Source organism: Lynx canadensis, chromosome F1, assembly GCF_007474595.2.
Source record: "Lynx canadensis isolate LIC74 chromosome F1, mLynCan4.pri.v2, whole genome shotgun sequence".
NCBI classification, from domain to species: domain Eukaryota; kingdom Metazoa; phylum Chordata; class Mammalia; order Carnivora; family Felidae; genus Lynx; species Lynx canadensis.
In genome coordinates this window covers 53,644,503-53,669,108 of record NC_044319.2, presented here as the reverse complement: position 1 = coordinate 53,669,108, position 24,606 = coordinate 53,644,503, and the positions used below count along the sequence as shown (strand labels likewise).

General features: G+C 36.4%; 1 protein-coding gene across 1 annotated transcript in view; it reads left to right on the top strand.

The window, feature by feature from the left end:
- Window positions 1–24,606, top strand: part of USH2A (usherin) — a 739,358-nt gene that overhangs the window by 137,749 nt on the left and 577,003 nt on the right. The window contains exons 11-12 of the mRNA XM_030302386.1: window positions 17,265–17,460; window positions 20,922–21,563. Of these exons, the coding sequence (XP_030158246.1) occupies window positions 17,265–17,460; window positions 20,922–21,563 (838 nt within the window). The remainder of the gene's footprint in view (window positions 1–17,264; window positions 17,461–20,921; window positions 21,564–24,606) is intronic.

The following is a 24,606-nucleotide window of genomic DNA, read 5'->3' as shown; positions in this document are numbered from 1 at the left end:
TGCAGGAAGTTTATCTAGAGCTTAAAGAAAGACATGAAAACCTGGGCTTAAATTGTAGTCCATCATTCAGAGACTTAAGGAGAGATGAGTAGTAATATTTCTCTTGCAGCTGGTAAGCTGAGTATCCATTGATTAAGCCAAGAATGCAGAGGGCCAGATGCAAAGATAGGAACAAAGGGGCTAGGGGAAAGAAAGGGGAAGATAGATATGACCTATCAATAAAGGCTCATATGCAAGGAGTTATGCAAGAACCAAGTTATGGTGAGTTATGACAAACTGCCTGGAGGTAAAATGGATTCAGCTATAACTGAGGTGAAATTCCTACCTTCAGCCTAAGTTGACTTCTGCATGTTTGAACACACCTGGCATCTCCTTGGGAATGAGCTTATCCCAAGGGCTATGGTATAAAAACTTTACCAAATAATAATTCCTCAGGCATTTAGAACTAGATTCAAATAGAAGAGAGACTTGGCAGGGATGTTAGGTAGTAACTGGATGTTAATTTAACTAACAAGTGTAGGATAATATGATACAAGGCCCACTGTATTACTACTCAATGGCAGTTAGGATAATCTAAACAGATGCAACAAATACATCCCCAAATGACTAGTGGCCCAAACAATATAGGAGTTTATTTTTTATTCATACAACCCCTCCAAGGTAGCTGTTCCAGGTTGATTGGTAGCTCTCCTCCAGAGGACACTTCAGGGACATAGCCTCCTTCCATTGCCTGGTTCTGCCTTCCTCTAGAAAAGGAAAAACAAAAAAAGAAAACAAAAAAACAATGTAGAGAAACAACTTTCGTCTTCTAAAGGTCTTGGTCCAAAAGAGGCATACATCTCCTTTTCTATCATACTGTTGGTGAGAGCTAGTCACACTAGTTGTGTGGAAGGCTAGAAAAGTGTTGTCCCTGGCTGGAGAGCCACTTCCTAAATACAATCGTGTACTATGGAAGAGGACAACGGATACTGATGGAGAGCCAGATGAATCTTTGTTCATTGCCCACATGACAGACGGCAGCCACCAAATGAGAAGGATGTTCTCTTGTACATGCAGAATGCAGTGGCTTCTGTTGAATGAAAACCCTGAGAATACAGTACTTTATTAGCACATTGGGGTTACTACACCATTAATATTGGAAGCAATGCCTGCTTGGGGGTGGACCCCGTTTGGTGACAGAGGCATCCATGGAAGTTGATCTGGTAAAACTCATTCAACACACGTCAGCAAAAGAGGGCTGAGTGGGGAGGGAGAGGGAATGGGAGGAGAACCAGCTTGCTTGCAAGGTGAAAATACTTATTCATGAATACATGTGAGAGAGAAGCCCCAGGGACAAGTGAATAAGATAATCATGGCCTCTCTAGGTGCTCCCAGATGAAGGGGTAAGCATAAAGAGCAATAGTACATCAAGGATGCTTAGGGACCATAGATTTTGAAGGCAATTTCAAAATATGGGTAGTTTAAGGCTTTCAGCCAGGGCAACCACCATAGGAGGATAGATGTGTGTGTGTGTATGTGTGTGTGTGTGTATCGGGGTTATGATGAAAGGGTGAAAAAATTATTTACATATGAATATGGATATAGGTATGGTAAGTTTGTTTTAAAAAGTAGTCAGTATATCACAGACCCTTTATATGTGTTTTTTGATGATACTGATTCATTCAGAACAGAATATAGCTAGACCTCCTTTCTCCTGACAGACTAATGTGCTGAGCGTTTCCGGAGGCAGATGCACTCCCAGTATCAAGGGTGACCTAGTGGCAAGGACCATAGATTCTCCAGTGTTATGCAGGACTGGGTATAGTTAAGCTTCTGGTGGGCAAAAGGACTGTTCTCCACCTGTGTCTATCTGCCTGTGGTTTTGGCACTGTGTAGGGGGATGCCACGTTTTGAAATGTATAAAACAGATTGGCAGGTAGTTGACATATTGCTTAAAATGCATGAGGACAAAACTAGTCCGTAAAGTTCCATAGGTTCCATTTGTGATGCATTTGCTATGTATGAAGGATTATGCCAAACACTTTTAGTCAATTAGTTTTTACCAAGTAAGTGAAGGAGTTATTAATTTATCCATTGTGTAGTTCAGGACATGGACCTCAGAGAAATTATGTAACTCCTGCTAGATCACACAAGTATTAATTGGATAGAGCAGGAATTCAAAACTTTTATTGTTTCCAAAGCTCAGCTTGAGGTTAGAGATGCTAGGTCTTACTTAAACATTTGTTCCTAGCACTGGCACATAGAGGAACACATAGCAGATTCCTCATCTGGATATTTACATACATTATATAAAAAAAGTAGGAAGGAAACGTATCTATTTGTTTCAGGATCATTATTCCAAACCCTATTAATTTAATCCTAACCATTAACAAATTTCTAAATATTTAGGAAATAAAAATGTGTACATACTTGGCATTTTAATTTCTTGGAACCAATATAATTCTCAAATGGAGATTTGTGTGATATTAAAAAGATAATAGAGCTCCCTTAGTGCTTAATTTATACCAAAGATTCAGCTTATTATCTTACACATACACTAATTTGAATATTTTGTAAAGGTATTTTCTTTTAAACATGATTTATTTAGTTTATCATCTCAATGGACATCTTCCTCTCAGTATATTTGAGATTTACATTTTCACTTGTTTAACAAATTAACACAATAGTAAGTAAACATTCTATTGTGCAAATCCACAGCAACTTTGATTGCTTTTACCAAAATAAAACACAAATGATCATGGAATCAAATAAGTTAACTTTCATAAAAGCATATTTCTATACAACATTAACTATAGACATGGAGAATGTATTTATTCATGTTGGAAATATTTTTTAAGTGCTACCATGAGATATTTTATATTGATAAAGTCAAAACACCATCTTGTTAATAACTACTATATTAATTTTTCAGCAGACTATAATACGACTATACTGTATAGTTGTGCCATTCAGATGACATTTATGAAATGTTCTAATTTAACACAGTGACATATACTGCATGCCTCTTTCACAAGTTATAGCTTCTAATCTCTGAGCAAAAGAGACCAGGAAAAAAAAAAGATGATGCAATATGAAATTATACCCCTTCAAGAACTAGAAAGACTATAATTATAGTACTTCCTCTTAAAACCATTCAAGTATGTAACATTGCTGGGAACAACAGTGCGTGGGGAAACTCTTTACACTCTTTCCATCTTGAACACTCAAAGTATTGAGAAAAAAATGTGTTCTGTTCCTACTATCACTTTGCTTGAGCATGCTTCAGTATTTTACCTTTTTGCACTACTCCTTAGAGATTATGGTGGGGAAGTTTGGAAAGCAGTTTCTTGGAAATGCCTTTTGGAGGGGAAGGGAAACTATAAAAATATACCAGCCTGACAAATGACTGACATTGTAGAATGGAAAAGAAAACACATCTTAGTTTTACACCCATGTAGAAGCCTTTCTTCTCAAATGAGTATTTTCGACAGCTGAGCAAGATGATAAACAACAGTATCACAAAACATTTAAATGGAAACAAGTATTATGATGTACATTATTCACCTGGCATTCTCTAATTCATGATATTTATATGTGGCAGAAACCACTGCAGATTCATTTATTTATTTTCCAAGTGGAATGAGTATCTTACAAAGGTAGCCTATTATATTAATATTGATATTTCTTCTCTAGAGAGTCAGAAGCTTAAGGAAAAAAGTATCTCTACTAGAAGTATGTAGTGGTTTTCAGGGTCCACATTTTATGTATCAGCCGGCTCTTAGAAGGGAGAATATACTGTGTAAAGAAAAATGTATGTATGTATGTATGGATGGATGGATGGATGGATGGATGGATGGATAGATAGATAGATTTTTTTCTTAGAAGCACCAGCAGTACTGAAAATGATTAAATGGTTCATAAATGCTTTTTAAAAATTGCTAAAATGAGTTTATTGTCAGAATTTATACTCAGATGAGTAGTAGTACGAACACTTCAATATTGACTCAGTTCAGAGAGATGATGTTTCTTTGATGCTCAGTGATGGACCTATCAATAATTTAATGAGCTGCATGACTAACTTAGAAGAAAAAAAAAGTAAGACTGAGTCCCTAGGAGCAATTGACTTAGTACAGTGATAGAATAGATAGTAAGTACTTAAAACACTAGTTCTTAAGTCTTGATGCTCATAAGAATCACCAATGCAACTTTTTTTTAATGTTTCATTTTTACTTTTGAGAAAGGAAGAGAGCATGCAAATAGGGGAGGGGCAGAGAGAGAGAGGGAAACAAGATACAAAGCAGGCTCTGTGCTGAGAATAGAGTGCAATGCAGAGCTTGAACTCATGTACCATGAGATCTTGACCGGAGCCGAAGTCATGAGATCATGACCTGATCCAAAGTCGAATGCTCAACTGATTGATCTACCCAAGTGCCCCAACTTTTTAAAAATAAAAATTCCTGACCTCACCCTTGAAGGATTTTATTTCTATAGGTCTGAGTTTGGTTGTGGTTAGTCAAAAGACTCAACTTTGGAATACACTAAAAATTATGTTGTAGATTTGTATGTCCCAAATTATTCAGTATTTCAGTATTGATTGAGATAAATATTTTGAAATCTATGAATATATAGGGCTTTTTTTTCCTCGAATACAGAAGAATTTGGAGCAGGTATTCTATAAGAATATTATAATCATAACTAATTCACCACTAAAATTTAGTAGAAATTGTGATTTTTAGAACTCCTATTATATTTGACAGTATCTCCTAAATACATTTCAATGACATCACAGCAAGCTTTAAATAATTTACTTAATCATATTGGCACATAAACACATATAGACCAATGGAATAGAATAGAGACTCCAGAACTGGACCCACAAAAGTATGGCCAACTAATCTTTGACAAACCAGGGAAGAATATCCAATGGAAAAAAGACAGTCTCTTTAACAAATGGTGCTGGGAAAACTGGACAGCAACATGCAGAAGAATGAAACTAGACTGCTTACTTACACCATTCACAAAAATGAACTCAAAATGGATGAAGGACCTGAATGTGAGACAGGAAACCATCAAAATCCCTAGAGGAGAAAGCAGGAAAGAACCTCTCTGACCTCAGCTGCAACAATTTCTTATTTGTCACATCTCCAAAGGCAAGGGAGTTAAAAGCAAAAATGAACTATTGGGACCTCATGAAGATAAAAAGCTTCTGCACTGCAAAGGAAACAATCAACAAAACTAAAAGGCAACCGATAGAATGGGAAAAGATATTTGCAAATGACATATCAGACAAAGGGCTAGTATCCAAAATCTATAAAGAACTCACCAAACTCCACACCCGAAGAACAAATAATCCAGTGAAGAAATGGGCAGAAGACATGAATAGACACCTCTCTAAAGAAGACATCCAGATGGCCAACAGGCACATGAAAAGATGTTTAACGTCACTTCTCATCAGGAAAATCCAAATCAAAGCCACGCTGAGATATCACCTCATGCCAGTCAGAGTGGCTAAAATGAACAAATCAGGAGACTCTAGATGCTGGAGAGGTTGTGGAGAAATGGGAACCCTCTTGCACTGTTGGTGGGAATGTAAACTTGTGCAGCCACTCTGGAAAACAGTGTGGAGGTTCCTCAAAAAATTAAAAATAGGTCTACTCTATGACCCAGCAATAGCACTACTAGGAATTTACCCAAGGGATAAAGGAGTGCTGATGCATTGGGGCACTTGTACCCCAATGTTTATAGCAGCACTTTCAACAATAGCCAAATTATGGAAAAAGTCTAAATGCCCAACTGATGAATGGATAAAGAAATTGTGGTTTATATACACCACTACATGGCAATGAGAAAGAATGAAATACGGCCTTTTGTAGTAACATGGATGGAACTGGAGAGTGTTATGCTAAGTGAAATACATCATACAGAGAAAGGCAGATACCATATGTTTTCACTCTTATGTGGATCCTGAGAAACCTAACAGAAGACCATGGGGGAGGAAGGGGGGAAAAAGTTAGAGAGGGAGGGAGCCAAACCATAAGAGACTCTTGAAAACTGAGAATAAACTGAGGGTTGATGGGGGTGGGAGGGAGGGGAGGGTGGGTGATGGGCATTGAGGAGGGCACCTATTGGGATGAGCACTGGGTGTTGTATGGAAACCAATTTGGCAATAAATTTCATATTAAAAATAAAAATAAGAAAATAATTTACCTAATCAACTAACATATATCTTAAGCATTCATACACTGTGCTTGTCACAAGGTACATCATAGTGAATAAAAGAAACAGAAACCATTGAACTAAATTTATCCTTCCTGAAATGTTTATTACTTTTAAAAAAACTTGGTAAGGATTTTTTTTTCATTGCCAATGATAAACCCATATTGACTTCAGAATTTCTGTCTTTAGGTATAGTATTGTTTTAACCCTCAGTTGTGCCCATCTACTTTCAATAGTTTCTCCTAAGTGTGGAGCCTTGAAAATGTGACCTGGCCTGTCTGTTTTGAGAGTTTATGGAAACTGGATTGCTCCAGTTTTCACTTTCCACTGCACATCTCTTACAAACACTTGCTGCTGGGTCAGCAAAACCTCAGATTCAGATTCAGATGCAGTTGCCCATTCTCAAATGGGTACATTGCACCTTGGGCATCTAGTTTTCAGGACCTTCAAAAGTCAGATGCCCTGTGACTTCTGTCTGCTTTCTCCCCTACAGACAGGGATACCACACAGATCTTGTGACTATTGGTGGTTTGTTCCCATTTGCTGTTCTTTGGGGGTTTCTGGACACCTAGATTTGTTATAAATATTATTCATCATGGTTTTTTTGTTTTTGGTTTTGCTATTTAGTTCTGTTAGTGTGTTAAAATTTGGAAAGACTCGGGTTGCCTGGGTAGCTCAGTCAGTTGGGTGTCAGACTTCAGCTCAGGTCATGATCTCATGGTTCATGAGTTCAAGCCCTGTGTTGGGCTCAGTGCTGACAGCTCAGAGCCTGGAGCCTGCTTCGGATTCTGTGTCTCCCTCTCTCTCTGCCCCTCCCTTACTCGTGCTCTGTCTCTCTCCATCTCTCAAAAATGAATAAATGTTAACAAATTTTTAAAAAATTTGGAAAGACTTACAGACTCTGTGGCCATAGAATCATTGTCCCTATTTTCTCTGGAGTCCCTTTCAACTTTTACTGCCTAACTGAAAGTAAATATCTAGAATACATGAAAAAAACACAAGCCCAAGTTCTTGTTGTTTGCCTTCTTATGTGATGGCCCCTATTTCTCCTTCTTTTTCCACTTCTTTTACCAATCAAAGCTTATCCTTCACGCCACATTTCACCTATTAGCACAATGCTCAACTGCACTACCTCAGCTTTTCCTATACTTACTCAAACTCAGTCCTTTTTGAGTAATTTTAGTCTCTTAAAAAAACTGAGAACAGAGGCCCTAATGATAAGGAATGAATGACAAAGTGACTGCATCAGATAAAGAGCCAGGCATCAATGTGAAGCTATTTTCTGAGCCAGAAGACTGATGATGGGAAAGGAAAAATAAGCAAACTAAACACAAAGTGAGTAGAAGAAAGAGGGAAAGGAAGCCTGAAAATCAGCCAGATAGAAATTGGGCAAACAGTAGTGAAAATGAACAAACTCAAAGTTAGTTCCTTGAAAAGATTAATAAAATTGATGAACTGATCAATAAGAAAGTGCAAATTACCAACAATAGAAATTGTAAAAAAAAAACAAAACAAAACACAAAAGGATATCACAGAATATTCTACAAGCACTTCATATTATGAATAGCTCTCTCCTAATAACTTTGGCATCTTAAATGGACAAGTTAACATTAAACTAAAACAAGAAGAAATAGAACATTAATACAACCTAATAGAAAATCTGAATACTTGATAAAATTTAAGAGACTGAATTTGCAATCAAAATTCAAATTTCAAAACTCCCTTTCAAGAAGGGAAACTTGAGGTCCACATGACTTCACTGGTGAATTCATCAGTAACGTAAAGGAGTAAATCAAATCAGCCATACATAGACTTTCAGAAAACTAAGGAATAGTATATACTTCCCAACTCATTTTATGAGGGCAACCTAACCCTAATCTCATAACCTGATAAAACATTTAAAAATAAGTTCATTTGAGTATTCCACGTGAACATAGATGTAAAATAATAATATATTGGCCAATGGAATCCTGCAATATATAATACAGGTAATGTATTGGCATTTGTACCTGCAATACAATTTGTACCTGCAATATATAATACAGGTAATTGATTGGCATTTATTCCAAGAATGCAAGGTCGGTTTAACGTTTGAAAATCAGTTAATGCAGGGTGCCTGGGTGGCTCAGTCAGTTAAGCATCGGACTTTTGATTTCAGCTCAGATCATGATCTCACCATTAGTATGATTGAGCCCCATGTCAGACTGTGCTGACAGCACAGAGCCTGCTTGGGATTCTCATTCTCCCTCCCTCTCTCTGCTGTTTCTCCACTTATGCATGCTAGTGTGCACTCTCTCAGAATAAACATTTTAAAAAAGTAAATCAATAAATGCAATAGCCACATAACTCCCATATAATAATCTCAATAGGTGTTGAAAAACTTTTGAAACAATCAAAACACTTTCATGATAAATATACGCTATACACTAGAAATAGAAGAGAAAATCCTCAGTCTGAAAAGGGCACCTGCAAAGAACTTCCAGCTAACAGCATACTTCACAATAAACATTAAACTTGTCCCCCCTAAGATCAGGAACAAAACATGGATGTTTTCTCTTACAACTTCTATTCAAAATTGTATCAGAGGTCAGATGTAGTACAAAATGAAGAAAGAAAAAAAAATGTACGAAATGAAGCAAATGTAGTTACAAAGCAAATGCCTGTATGACATTTCCAGCCAGATTGCTGCCATCCAGACCTTCCTATAGAAACTCTGGGGCCATCACTGAGGTACAGTAGTAATGTTATGAGAGACCAGAGAGGCATGATGAGGCCACATTGTGGAATTTGGATTAAAGAATTTCTATAAAAGTCTATAGTCTCTATAAAAGAAAAGACTATTCTGAAGAATGTACTACTGCTTAAAAGATGTATTTTTTTGTCCTCATTTGTATTTCTTTTCTGTTGTTTTCTGTTCAAACAATACTCTCCAAATCCAATTTAATTTCCAGGGCAGACTTCCTATTCTTAAACTTTTGAGTTTGCTTTTCAGGTTCTTACTTTGCATGGCAACATCAACATCATCTCATTGGCTTTTAGTGAGTTCAGTGACAAGATGTAATCTACAGAACATTAGATTTTCTCTCCCACCAGCCAAATGAGTACATAGGAAGACATATATTTCTGCTGTTTTAGAAGTGTTGCTTTAACTTACTTAAAATATAGTGTCTATTGCATAGAGAACCTCTGATAAATATTGACTATGCTCACCTAATTTATTAATTTTGAAATCATACTTCATGTTTTCATTAAACACAAAGGAATTCATGTAAGGATTATCCAATGCCTTGAAATCAGCCTGACAGAATTTCATCTCTTGATGTAGAGGAGAGCTGAGAAAGCGAAGCTAATTATTGCAGAATCTTACTCTTTTCTACTGTCACTGGTATCTGTGCCAAATTCATTGTTTCAGTGGTCACACATTTGACTGCATGTGTGCACCCTTGCTACATAGCCTGGTACAGAGGCTTTTGCAGTATGATCCAAAATGAAGAGGTCCTGAGTGTGGTCACCAGGGAGTGTTATGGCAGTCATTAACAAACATCGGTGCTATTCAGAGAAATTCACAAAATAATAACCGGAATGCTTGCCTGATTCTTCTCTGTGCGTCCATCTCCTTGCAGGCACAGACCATTGCGTCGACCTTCCTTGGGTCTAGGAATGGGTCTTCCTTGGGTCCAGGATAACAACTCCTCAGTGTTGTTATCATTAGATTTGTAGCTTATCACAAGCAGAGTGAATTTAGCAAAACGGCCATGAGCATCGATTTGGCAGTGAGGCCACTGACTGTCTGTCTAAGGTTTGGTTTCATCTTCTATAAAATGAAGTGTCCTGCATTTCAAACATGGTAAAATGACTAATCCGCTGTTGTGAGGTTTCCATCATAATGTGGTTTGGGGAGTAGATGAGATAGACAAAAATCTGTCGATGTAAAAATAAGTAGGTTTATTTGCTAAGTGTTATGGAAGAAGTTGGACAATGTAGAACACCTGGAGTGCCATTTAAGGAAGGGGCTTGCGATTTTAGATATATAGTCAAGACATGTCCCAACCAGAAGGTGACATTTGATTTAAAGACTGAAGGAGGTGAGGGAGTTAGTTGTGTGGAAATCTAAGTGAAGAATCATAGGCAGAGGGCACAGCCTGTACAAGTATCCTAAAGTGAGAACATCCCTCATGTGTTCAAGGAACAGAAAAGAAGCTATGCACCTGGAGTAGAATGAGCAAAAGAGAGAAGAGAAGGAGCATCCAAAGCTTTCTGTGCCCTTCCACAGGATGCAAAGGCACAGGCCTTTTTACTTTGCAAGTGTTTGCCACACATCCCTCAAGTATTCTGGAAGGATGGAAAAAAAAGTTTGACTATCAGTTATTTGATGAATTTGTTCAATTACTACTATTTGTTCAACATCAGTGTGAAATCTGCATAGTAATCATCATAGCTAATCTTTAACAAGCACTTAATATGTTCCAGAGATGATACTAAATACTTTTAAATTAATAATCTCAGTTAATCCTGACAACAGATGTAGGAATATTTATGCTCATTTTATAGATTACTAAGATTCAGGTAGATTTTGGGGACAGAGTACAGTTTATACTGTGACTAGTAGTTATGTCACATCCAGATGAATAAGGAATTTATACCTACACCATTTAGTTGAGGAAACATAGAATAAGAGTGAGCGTTAAATTCTAAGGCGCAATAGCACAGTCTGTAAGCACAGAGGGTTGCAACCATATATATAGCCCTCAGTTTCCATTTAAGCTAGGCCTTGGAAAAGTCACTTAGTTTTCCTTTGGAATTATAATGCCTCACAGTATTATTTGTTAATAAGTAGAAAAAAATACATAAAACATTGTAGCACTCTGCCTGCAATATATTAAGCATTCAAAGGAAAAGCTTGATATTGTTGTAAGCCAAGGAGTGCTTGAGAAAATCAAAGGCTCATTTACTAAAATAAACTTGTGGGGCATCTACTATGTGTCAGGAATCCTGTTGGATCCAGGGGAGGTGGAAAGATGCATCAGGTTAGAGCCCTTGGGTTGCTTATAGGACCCTGGGAAGAGGTATTTTCAGATAGGCATATAATAATCATAAGTTAGACACTGGGGAATTGCAGGATGGAGTAATATAACAATAAAATGCTGTAGGATAGCAGAAGAGGGAAAATGCTTTAACTTGGGAGGGACTCAGTATTGTAAAAGGGTAGAAATGGATAGATATCACCTTCCCAAAGGAGAGGCCATGATAGTGGGAAAGTCAGGGATTGCACTTGACTTTTCCCTTCCTTGCATTATCAATGTGTACACCTGTGTTTTGTTTTCCCTTTAAGTAAATAAACATACTATTAGTTAAAATCCTTTGATCCCCATTCCTCTCCAGAACCTCTTTATGGATCTTTCCTCTATCTACCTCTGTTCCCTTGCTGATACTTAACTTCAAATATTGTGAATATGCAGGCAATGCTCAAGTGCGTTCCACATTCATATTTTAAATTAAATACTCAATATCTAGCAGATATCTCAAAGTTAATGTGTCCCAAACCTATCTCCTGATTTACCCCCAGATCTGCTTCACCCATAGCCTTTCCCATCTTAGCTAACAGCAACTCTGTCTTTCGAATTGTTCATGGTAAGACCCATGGTTATCATTTTTGAATTCTCTTTCTCTTAGCAGTTATATATAATTTGTCAGCAAATCATGTTGACTCTGTCTTCAAAAATGTTCATGATCTTTTATCCTGACTATATTTAATACCTTAGTAAAGATTTAATAATTTAATAATTTAAAGATTGAATAACTCCTTTCCTTGTATATGTTTAGCTTTCTATGTAGTCTGTCCCTAATTTCTCCCCCAAATGCTGACATCTTTGCAACATGCATATCTATAAGTCTTTTATTTTTTAATATGTCCAAGTATAATGAGTACATCTGTATGGCCCCACCTTCTCAGAGGGTTCCATCCTTTGGATATAGTCTGGACCAATGGCCCTCTCTGTCTCCTGCCCCGCCATTAGCCTGACACTTTCCACATACTTCTGAATATTCATCCCCTTTATCCCATGCTTGAATTGTTGTTGCTATGGTTTGTTTACTTTAAAAAAAAAATTCTAGTGTTTGTTTTTGAAAGAGAGAGAGCATGAATGGGGGAGGGGGAGAGACAGAGGGAGACTCAGAATCTGAAGCAGGCTCCAAGCTCTGAGCTATCAGCACAGGGTCCTACATGGGGCTTGAACTCACGAACTGTGAGATCCTGACCTGAGCTGAATTGGATGTTCAACCTACTGAGCCACGTGGCCCTGTTTGTTTAATTTTTGTTTTTAATCTGCTGGTGTCATGTCCTCCATGAAATTCCCGAGACAGGAAGTTATATTTTTTAAATCCTTCCATATCTGAAAAGTATTGTGATTCTTTCTTCACTGATAACTGATAGTTTGACCTGGTAATGAAATGCAGACTGGAAAATAATTTCACTCATAATTTGGAAGTTAAGATTTAGTGTTCTGGATTACTATAACACTGTAGAACACTTCACTGATATTCTATATTTCTTTCATGTTGGATTTGTTGTTCTCTAGATGTTTTTGTGCCTTTTGTTTGAATGCTTTGTGGGATTTTACCAAATGTTGTCCTTCCCTCCCCCTACCATTAATTTTGCCAGCACGTTCTGAGCCCTGTTTTTTTTTTTAAGTTTATTTATTTTGAGACAGAGGGAGTGGAGGACAGTGAGAGGAATGAAAGAGAATCTCAAGCAGGCTCCATCCTGTCAGCATGAAGCCTGATGAGGGGCTCAAACTCTGGAACCGTGAGGCCATAAATTGAGCCTAAATCAGGAGTCCAAAGGGGTACATCTGGGTGGCTTAGTTGGTTGAGCGCTAGACTCTTAATTTCAGTTCAGGTCATGATTTCATGGTTCGTGAGATCAAGGGTTCTGAGATCAAGCCCTGTGTTGGGTTCTGTGCTGACAATGTGGAGCCTGCTTTGGATTCTCTCTCTGCCCCTCCCCTGTTTGCACACTCTGTTTCTCTTTCAAAATAAATAAAATAAACTTAAAAAAAGAAGAGTTGGATGTTTATCTGACCAAGCCACCCAGGCATCCCCCTGGTTGAGTCCTTTTAAACTGTCATTTCATGTCTGCAAAAATGTTTACTTTGTATTCTTTGGTAATTTTCTCCCTTATTTTTTTTTCTATTTTTTTGTCTTTCTGGAAATGTTCCATTTTTATTTTGTTTTTTGTCTCTATTGTTATTATTCTTTCTGAATAATTTTCTCCACTTTCTCTTCCAATCTTCTTATTGAGATTTTTATTTTGCCTGTTGTATTTTTAATATTCAAAAGCTCTTTCCTTAACAGATTGCTTCTTTCTTAAGGCTTTTTGTTTTCTATATTTTTAAGTGAATATAAATTTTACCTATCTTTCTGGATATAACAATTACAGGAGTGTATTTTCCTTACTTTCTTATTGATTTTTACTAATGTATAGTTGACATACAATGTTAAATTAGTTTAAGGTGTACAGCATAGTGATTTGACAACTCTCTATGTTGCACTGCGCTCCCCACAAATGTCGTTACCATCTGTCAACACACAACACTAGTTCAGTACCATGACTCTATTCCCTACGCTGTACCTTTCATCCCCATGACTTTTCAGGGTTGTAATATTTAACTGGGTTAGTGTAGAAGTATTCAACCAAAGAGAATGGAAACATAAAAGTGTTGAATCTGACTTTTTGGAAGTGTATTTTTATTTTTTATTTTATTTTATTTCTTAATATGAAATTTATTGTCAAATTGGTTTCCATACAACACCCAGTGCTCATCCCAACAGGTGCCCTCCTCAATGCCTATCACCCACCCTCCCCTCCCTCCCACCCCCATCAACCCTCAGTTTATTCTCAGTTTTTAAGTCTCTTATGGTTTGGCTCCCTCCCTCTCTAACTTTCTCCCCCCTTCCCCTCCCCCATGGTCTTCTGTTAAGTTTCTCAGGATCCACATAAGAGTGAAAACATATGATATCTGTCTTTCTCTGTATGACTTATTTCACTTAGCATAACACTCTCCAGTTCCATCCATGTTGCTACAAAAGGCCATATTTCATTCTTTCTCATTGCCACGTAGTATTCCAGTGTGTATATAAACCACGATTTCTTTATCCATTCACCAGTTGATGGACATTTCCATAATTTGGAAATGTCTTTCCATAATTTGGCTCTTTCCATAATTTGGCTATTGTTGAAAGTACTGCTATAAACATTGGGGTACAAGTGCCCCAATGCATCAGCACTCCTTTATCCCTTGGGTAAATTCCTAGCAGTGCTATTGCTGGGTCATAGAGTAGACCTATTTTTAATTTTTTGAGGAACCTCCACACTGTTTTCCAGAGTGGCTGCACAAGTTTACATTCCCACCAACAGTGCAAGAGGGTTCCTATTTCTCCACAACCTCTCCAGCATCTAGAGTCTCCTGATTTGTTCATTTTAGCCACTCTGACTGGCGTGAGGTGATACCTGAGTGTGGTTTTGATTTGTATTTCCCTGATGAGGAGTGACGTTGAGCATCTTTTCATGTGCCTGTTGGCCATCTGGATGTCTTCTTTAGAGAGGTGTCTATTCATGTCTTCTGCCCATTTCTTCACTGGATTATTTGTTTTTCGGGTATGGAGTTTGGTGAGTTCTTTATAGATTTTGGATACTAGCCCTTTGTCTGATATGTCATTTGCAAATATCTTTTCCCATTCTGTCGGTTGCTTTTTAGTTTTGTTGATTGTTTCCTTTGCAGTGCAGAAGCAAAGTGTATTTATAAAGAGAGAAACACACCCTTCTGTCTTTCTACTTCTTGGTGGACAGGAATTGGTCTTGGAGGATGAGTAGATTTATGTGCCAACATATAAATGAAACTGAGTTGTACAGAAGTATATTTGTATTTTCAGATGAATTTTGAGAAACTGATTAAGGTGAAAACTTTTCATAAAGCCTTTATCACTTACTTTGAAACCACATTTTCACCACATAGCACACTTAAAGAAGATATAATTTATATGTATTATACAAACTTTTAAGGAAATGGGAGTAAAATTGTATTATCTTATTTGCAGGAAAGTGTGTAATCAAAGGACTGTTAGATTTTCATGGTTATATATAACACGTATTCACCATTAAAGGCCACTTACTTTTGCAGGCCACATAAAATCTCTGTCTTGAGTAACTGTCTGGATTCCATGGGGCTGGGTGAGAGTGGGGTGGGGAACATGGGTACAAAATAATAATTCATGGTTTTGCATATCTTTCTGGATCTATATGCATCTTTGATATTGAAGTTCATCATTATCTACAACTACACTTGGTACATGTATCAACCTCTGTTTTTCAGAGTATTAGACATTTATATATCAATTCTTTTATCTTTACAGAATGAGTCCAGTGAGTCCCTGTATCTCACATGAGGAAGAATGGAGCAGGGATAGATTTCTTTAAATTCTTTAATTTGAAAACGCTTCTCTACATTTTTACATGTGAATCCCAACCTGATATCTTTTTTTAAATGTGTATTTATTTATTTTGAGAGACAGAGAGGGCATGCATGCACATGCAGGGGAGGGGCAGAGAGAGAGAGAGAGAGAGAATACCAAGCAGGCTCTGCAGTTGTCAGTGCAGAGCCAGATGTGGGGCTCGATCCCACAAACCATGAGATCATGACCTGAACTAAAATCAAGAGTTAGATGCTTACCCCACTGACACATCCAGGTGGCCCCCAACCTGATCATTTTTAGTGTACTTGAGATTAAAGGTAAATGAAATCATGCCTGTCTACACGTTGGTTACTTCCCTATGTGATAACCCAGTCTCCAAATGTGGAAAGCTAGATTCAGTTCATTTGAAAGAAAACCAGGGAGAAATGCCAGTGACTTTATAAGAGATTTGATTTGATGTCTACATTGGCATCTCTTTTTCAAGTCTTTAAGTTATTTTTAAATTTCTCATATTAATTTCACATTTTTTTTTAATTTTTTTTTTCAACGTTTATTTATTTTTGGGACAGAGAGAGACAGAGCATGAACGGGGGAGGGGCAGAGAGAGAGAGGGAGACACAGAATCGGAAACAGGCTCCAGGCTCCGAGCCATCAGCCCAGAGCCTGACGCGGGGCTCGAACTCATGGACCGCGAGATCGTGACCTGGCTGAAGTCGGACGCTTAACCGACTGCGCCACCCAGGCGCCCCTAATTTCACATTTTATATGGATATGTTCTCTCAGGGAAAGTTTAGGCTCTATTTATCTTTCTTTAAACAACATGCTATTATTTATGTATATAGTAGATAAGCATTATACCTTTTGTGCATTTCATTCTCAAACAGCAGCTTGAAGAAGAAAAATACTTTTTTTCAGTTGATATTTACTTGATATTACTCTGAAACAAATAACTATTTTTGCATTTTTTATAACAATATAAATCAGCTAAATATACTTAATGTAACTAAGTCATGTTGCAAATGAGCCATAAATATGCTGAAATGTTCCTAAAAACAGAATTGTATTTTAAAAAAAAAAGTTATCAGGGTCAATATCAGTAGGCACACATGGTTATATTAACAAAGAACTTTATTTTAAACACTGTTGAAACCCTGATGGGATGATAAATTATAGAAAGATCTGCTCTTAGTTTAAGCACCTGGCATGCATCAAGCAAGTTTGGGTCAACGAGACAGTAGATGAGGGGGAACTAGTAGATGAGAGGTAAAATTGTGAGACTAAATTAACTGCTGGCTCTTTTCTATTTTCAATCTCCCCATGACTATATTTTGATTTCTTTATGTGGTACTTAGTGCTTAATTCCACATTTCCCTTTTAGTCACATACTACTGACTTTCTTGGGGGTTATTTTAATCAGTTCTATATATTCACCCTGCTGAAGCTTCCCATGTTTTGTGTCAGGAGGAAACGTACCTTATTACCTTCTTGTCTGTTTAAAGTTTTTTTTTTCCTTCCTCCCTCCCTGTCTTGTACCTAATGAGCAAATTATCTAAAAATAGATATGTTCATCATTCTACAAAATGTTGTATCTTCTCTAGATGGGAGGCCAGTGTAATTGTAAGAGACGTGTGTCTGGCAGACAGTGCAATCAGTGCCAGAATGGATTCTACAATCTACAAGAGTTGGATCCTGATGGCTGCAGTCCCTGTAACTGTAATACCTCTGGGACAGTGGATGGAGATATTACCTGTCACCAAAATTCAGGCCAGTGCAAGTGCAAAGCAAATGTTATTGGTATGTGTAATGCAAAAGTTTACAGTCACATCTCTATTACCATCTGGGATAAAATTCTCTATTTGATTTCTTAACTGAAGAGTAAAGCAAGTTTCCTTGCTCAAGGCAGGCTGGGAAAAAAAAACAATTTGGATGAAATTAACTGTCTAAAAATGATTAAATTAATAATTCTATCAAACTACAGCTTGAAGCTTAGTTTAATCAACCTTTTAGAAGTTTCTTTATTCTGTAGATGCATTAGTTCACATGGTCCCATACTAATAAGTCATAGAAAAATATAATTTGCTTACTGCATAGATGTTTCTTTTAGAAAATTAGCACTTTTTCAAAATGTTTTACACTTAATGAGTTCTAAGCAAATCATTTCCATGCTAGTTTTCTTAATAGACCAAAATAAATGGATTTTTTCAAAATATTCTGTGCTACAGGGTCCTTTGTGATAAATCTTTCCATTTTTTCTATTATATTTCTTTGAACTGTTCCTATGAAATGCAAAATAAGTCAACATAATTCCACAGATCATGTATATTGGTAGGGTTAGTTATAAAGGGCCACATAATTTTAATTTTGTAATTCAGTGCCAAGCTGATTATAATAAACAGCTACCTTCGGTGTTATTTATCATTTTTTTATACAAGACGTGCTTTTTTGTTTGTTACTCCCACAGGTATTTTTCAGAAATTAGATTTGATTATAGCAATTTATTACATCCAGCATTTTTGAGGGGAACCATAGCCACATAAGGACAAAATTTATCAAGTGCCCAAAATGCACTATGTACATAATGCACTTTGAAATGTTGATATATGAGAATATTATGAGAGGAAAGTTTCCTGATGAAGTGAGTCTTGTATTTTAACTGAATATGTGTTGGTTCATATAGGAAGTTTAAAAAAGACCTTTACCTTTCTATTGTCACTCAAGACACCAAGTCTTTCGTGGTTTTCCTAACATTAACCTGAGCCTTATAATAATAAAAACATGCCTGGGAGACACACACACACACACACACACACACACACACACACACACACACGCGCGCGCGCGCGCGCGCGCGCACACGCAATGCATACATACATATACACATACAGATGAACATATTCTGGATAACATTTTCCTTTCTGTGCTGTAACTCAAAAGCTAATCCTTTATCTTTTAGATAGGTAGTGATACATACCTCATTTTACACAATTCAGCCAGACAATCATTTCATTTTAATTTAATTAAAAAACATAGACATGGTTAATGATAAGACACAAAATTTCTGTTTTAAAGAAAGATTACATCAAAATCATTTACATAACTTGCCCTCCTGCATTTCGGCCATACAAAAACTAACTTTTTGGAAAGAAAAGAATAGGTAACTTCTAAAGAAAAGCCTATCATTTTATAAGTGCTATCTGTGACGCCAAGTGAATTCCAGTACCTTTGAATTCAATCTATGTGTCATCCTTTGTTCTTTAATATGATATAATATGTATTTTAAATTCATGATCTGAAAACAAAATTTAAGGAAAGACCTTTAAAGACAATGAAACTTTGATTTTTTTTATAACATTGGAATCTTTCCTGTGATGGTTAGATTCCAGAGCTGAATGAAGGAAGGAAAAATCAAAATTTTCTATTTACTTGGAATGTGTTATGACCTCCCTGCCACGTCTTATTTTATTGATCCAGATAGTTTTCCATAGTAAAGTGTATGTATTTTTGAAGATTAAATCATGATTTTGATATTATTATTTCTGGAGTTATTTCTACACACGCAGAATTTTTGATAAAAACATGAACTCGATATGTGTTTATATGTGTGTATATGTATGTATGTTTCTTTTTTTAATGGGATTAGCAAATGTCCTTATTCAATTTTACCTTGTTAATATGAAGAAAAGCAGAAAATACCGGTGTATGTTGTATATGCTTTGGAAAGCAAACTGTTAGAGTTAACAAAACTGTTAAATCTTACTAATGATTCTATCACCAGTAAAATACATTAGCACCAATAATTTTATTAAAGTAGGTCATTCATCTAGAATAAAAAGGGAGAAGAATGTGAATTAAATGCCAAGTGGGCTAACTTGCCTGTACTTGTTAACACCGAATGTGATGCCCTGTAGGCCTTCCTGAGTATCGTTAGGAATAGATTGCCTGTCAGGAATATGTATGGCATATTCAAATAAGCACTGCGCATATTTTTAAAACTGATATGATATGAATCCATGTAGACCAATTTTAATAGTTCAAAATGAGTCATAATTCTTGTTAACAATACAGTTATTTTTAAAATTTGCAGCAATAGTGGTCCTTTTTTATTTTCCTTATTGAAATTAAATGATATGCCTTAGGTGAGTCATTCATCACTGTTAAAGAACTTGCCTTCCATTGGAGTTCTTGAATTTTTATCCATATATATACATATCTATTATGCATTTCCTTCCAGTTTAAGAAATGCTTTTCTAAATATGAGTTCCTGAGTGTGTTTTTGACTGCTGTTTTAGGACTAATTTTTTTTTTATTGCGATCGTAGCTTGAAATAAATGTTTCAATTGATTCAACCCCACATAGTCAGTTATTTAAACTCACGGGGATGTGAAAACTATCTAAAGGAAGTGTTTTGCATCTCAACCTTTGCTATTCAAACATTTTTGTTTTATTCTTTTTCCTTCTAATGTTCTTCCTGAAACTAACCTAAATTGTCAAAGATTTAGATTTAGATGATAAAACATTCTTCTCTGTTTGTGAAATGTATATATGTAATACTCCTTTAAATAGAAGTAATATAACAGCAAAATTTACTTAGTGTTTAAAGAGGAATGTTCTGAATCACACAATATGACAAGCGATGTGATTGCTTTATGAGCCAAGGAGAGCATAATTTATATTAATTGAAAATAATAAAATATAGGGGCATATGAAAGCATTGAAATAAAAATTGCTCTGGATAAGTTTTATTTATATTAATTATTTAAAGGTGTGATGTCCAAAGTATATATACTATTACACAAAATAGCTATCAGCTTAGCATTTTATTAAATATTGTAGGAGCATCTGATTTTTAGGGAAGTCACTAATGTAATAAGTAATTATTCTGAGTAGCTTTGAAATTTTGTTTCAGTCTACCATACTTTTACGTGAGCATTTTGTTAAAATAATTAAAAATAAAAATTTTAAAATTTGTTAAAAAGGATCTCCAGTATATGTAAGAGAAGCAACATTTGCAGGAAGCATTTCTCTTTGTGTTAAGTCATAAAATTTCATAAATCATGTTACAGAAATAAAGTTGTATATTACTGCCAAAGTAAGTATCGTTACTGTATTTCGAATGTACGACCGGGCCTCTATGGCATTACCTGTGAGGCAACACTCAACATTTTGTGTCTGCATTAAATGTTGGCAGCAGCATTGTTTGCCTTGAAAGCTCAAATAGCATCATTTTCACTCTTTTAAACAAATTCTCTCCTCAGGGCTTAGATGTGATCATTGCAATTTTGGATTTAAATTTCTCCGAAATTATAACGATGATGGATGTGAGCCCTGCCAGTGTAACCTCCACGGCTCAGTGCACAAGCTCTGTGATCCTCTTTCTGGGCAGTGTGAGTGCAAGAAAGAAGCCAGAGGACTTCAGTGTGACACCTGCAGAGAACACTTTTACGGGTTGGACATCCCCAGTTGTAAGGCCTGTGACTGTGACCTGGCCGGATCCCTCCCTGGAACTGTGTGTGATGCTACGACAGGGCAGTGCCTGTGTAAGCCCAGGGTTGGAGGGAGGCAGTGCAATGAATGTTTGGAAGGATACTTCTTCCTCCAGCAAAATAATTCTTTCCTCTGTCTGCCTTGTAACTGTGATAAGACTGGGACAGTAAATGGCTCTCTGCTGTGTGACAAATCAACAGGACAATGTCCTTGCAAATTAGGAGTAACAGGTCTTCACTGTAATCAGTGTGAGCCTCACAGGTACAATTTGACCAGTGGCAATTTTCAAGGCTGCCAGATGTGTGAGTGTGACTCCTTGGGGACATTACCTGGGACCACTTGCGACCCAATCAGTGGCCAGTGCCTGTGTTTGCCTAATCGTCAAGGAAGAAGGTGTAATCAGTGTCGACCAGGTAAGAGAGAAATGTGTTGCTTTTTCAGTGCACAATGACTCTCCTTTCATTATCCCATATTGGATGATTCTTCTTTATTCTGGGGTTGTAACATCTAAAAAATTTACTTGCAACAACACTGATGTGTTTATGTTATCATCAAACACAGATGTAACTATTTAATGTGTTCAAGATTGTTCAGTGTATCTGTGTTGCTATCTATATTTGGGATGACCCTTTAGAAGAATCCCAGCCAATCAGACATTTTATAATTGAGACTTACTTATATTTAATTTCTCAACTAGAAGTAAATCCCCTTCTAATAACTGAAAAAAAATCTAAACTAATAAAAGCAAGAACAAATTTTGCTTCCCAGAGAAAGGAAAACTTGACTTCATTATCCATACCATGCCAAATATTCAGACGATGAACTGATTTTCTGAATAAAGCTGACCAAATATTTTTACTAATTGGGCTACATGTTGTGGCATCACGAAGGAGCATCTAGAATTATTTTTTAATGACATCACATTAATAAAATAGGCTACTGTTTAGTCCCACTGTACCTTTCTTTTTACCTGTTTGCCAACTGGGAGAAAGATGGACCCTATCCATGGCTTTCTCCTTGCCTCTACATGATCTAACCAAAACAATATACTTGCTTCATAATAAAGCCAGTATAATGTCATGATCAATATACATGTTTTAGTCATTTAACAGCTGTGCTAAGGTTCTGTCTACCCAATCAGTTCTGAGTTTTCTGAGCCTGTTAAAAAGAACATGGTGCCAAGCAAAAGGGAGATTTGCCTGCCAGAAATAGGTAGGATGGAAATCCTGTTTTACAGGACAAGGAGTCCAGATTAGGGGAATGGAACCATACCTTTCCTTTCACATTGGCCAGTGAGACAAGTAAATCCAAAGAGACAGGATGGAATTGATGAACAGTTCATTCTTTGTGAGATGTAAGTATCAGAAAATAATTTGAACCAGCTTCGACATAATTGGGGGCTATATTATCACTGGCTGTCCCATAAAACCTGATATGGAACAATGCAGTCAGAACTCAGGAACTACAAATCTCACACTGATATATATCCATTAATTCAATCATTCATTCCCATATTGATATTCTCTCTCTCTCTCTTTGATTGATATTCTTCTCTCTTTGTAGAAGGACACACTCTGCTGGTCTCTCCCTCTCTGCATGGTTAAGTGTCTACCTCATTACCATTCTAGCAATACAGAGAGACTTATTAGCTACTTTGTGGTTACAATTCAAGAAGGATATTCTAACTGACTCAGTTTTGTTAGGGTGGCTATGTCTGAGCCAATACATTAAGGCCAGGAGTGTCAGGATCACATAAAAGAAGCATGGCTTCTAGGGGGTCACTATTTCAAGTAGGAGCAATGTGGTAAGTATCTCAGAAAACAGGAATATTACTGAGAGCTGTGTGGATGGCCCGTGTGAAAGCTATAATACCTTGCACTCTTTCGGCTTCCGAATCATCTTTCCAAATTTGCAATCGCTTTTTTTTATATATGCTAAGATGAAACTTTTCTTTTACTATTTATTAATATCTCTAATTTTGGAAATATGGTACTCAGTCTCCTACACAAACAACCATCATTTATTAAAAAAAAAAAGCCAAAGCTAATAGATCAAATGTTATATCCTGTTGAGTGATTAGCTATTGTAAAGCTTATTGAGTGTTTTGCTCTTAGGATATAGCTGTGCAACAGAACTAGACATCAGCTGGCTTAAGTCAGAATGGGAAGATCAGGGGTTCAGATCCTCCTGAAGTCCATATATTCAGTAGCAAAACAAAAACAAAACAGCCCCCCCCAAACAAAAACAAAACAAAACAACAACAACAAAAATGATTTCTTGAGTATAGTTCTATTGGAGGATTTTGATGCCTAGAAATTCCTAAGAGATTCCTATGAAACTAATGAAAGGCAAATTTTTCAAGAAAGGAAATCCAATCAAAGCATATTATATACCATAACTGTGAAGTAGATTTCTGTACTCATATAGTCAATCTCTGAATATTGATTTAACCAAATAGAGGGATTATTGAGGAAGGATATAAGAAGTTGAATACTTATCCTCTAATGTAGAAAGACAATAATCTAAATTTTCAAAGTTGAGATGGAACAATATATATATGTTGTTGAGAACATATATATATATATATATGTATATATATATGTTATTGAGAAATACAGAAATAAAAGCCAGAAGAAACATCTAAGAGTGTTGAAGGTGATTGCTCTGGGCAGGGAGATTCCTGGGAGAAGGATGGAGCAGTGGACCGATAAGCTGTGAGCCTTTAAATTCTATTTGAGTTTTAAAACGATCTGTATATAAATTTTGATATAGATACAAATCAAATTTAAACATGAAAATATTAGAAACTCATACGTAATCTTTTTTCTTTCCCCTGATGGTCTCCTCTGGCCCCTTTCTTTTATGCGATTTATTTATAGTGTTGGTTTTCTAGGAGAATAATACCTTACTGGCTACTTCCTTAAGCACGGTTGTCACAAAACTTCTCTCCAAAGGTTCATGGCAAATTGTCTTCTCTCTTAAGGAAAATGTAGAATGGAGATCATCATCATTAATGAAAATAATTATTATAATTAAAACATTCTTGTATTTTATGTATTTGTGTAGTTGATAATTTCCCTTGTTAGAGTTTCAATGTCTTGAGAGCAAGGATTATCTTATTCAACTCATGTAGCCACGGTACTAGTGTAGTTCCTTGTACGTTGCATGCATTCAGTAAATGGTTTGTTTAATTGAAGACACAGAAATAATCAGGAGTTTTAACAAGGGTATTTGTGTTAGGGTTCTCCAGAGAAACAGAACCAATAGGAGATGTGTGTATACATATCAGCTGTACTGAGAATTTCCTTTACACATCTCCTTTGCTGGATACCATTTCCTGAATCTGATGTGTTCTTTTTTCTTATGTTATATGTGTATTTGGTAGAGAAGACACTTCAGTAGTTTGTGAGGAAGGGTATAGGGAAGAAGTAGTTTGTTTGTGTTTTTAGAATTTTG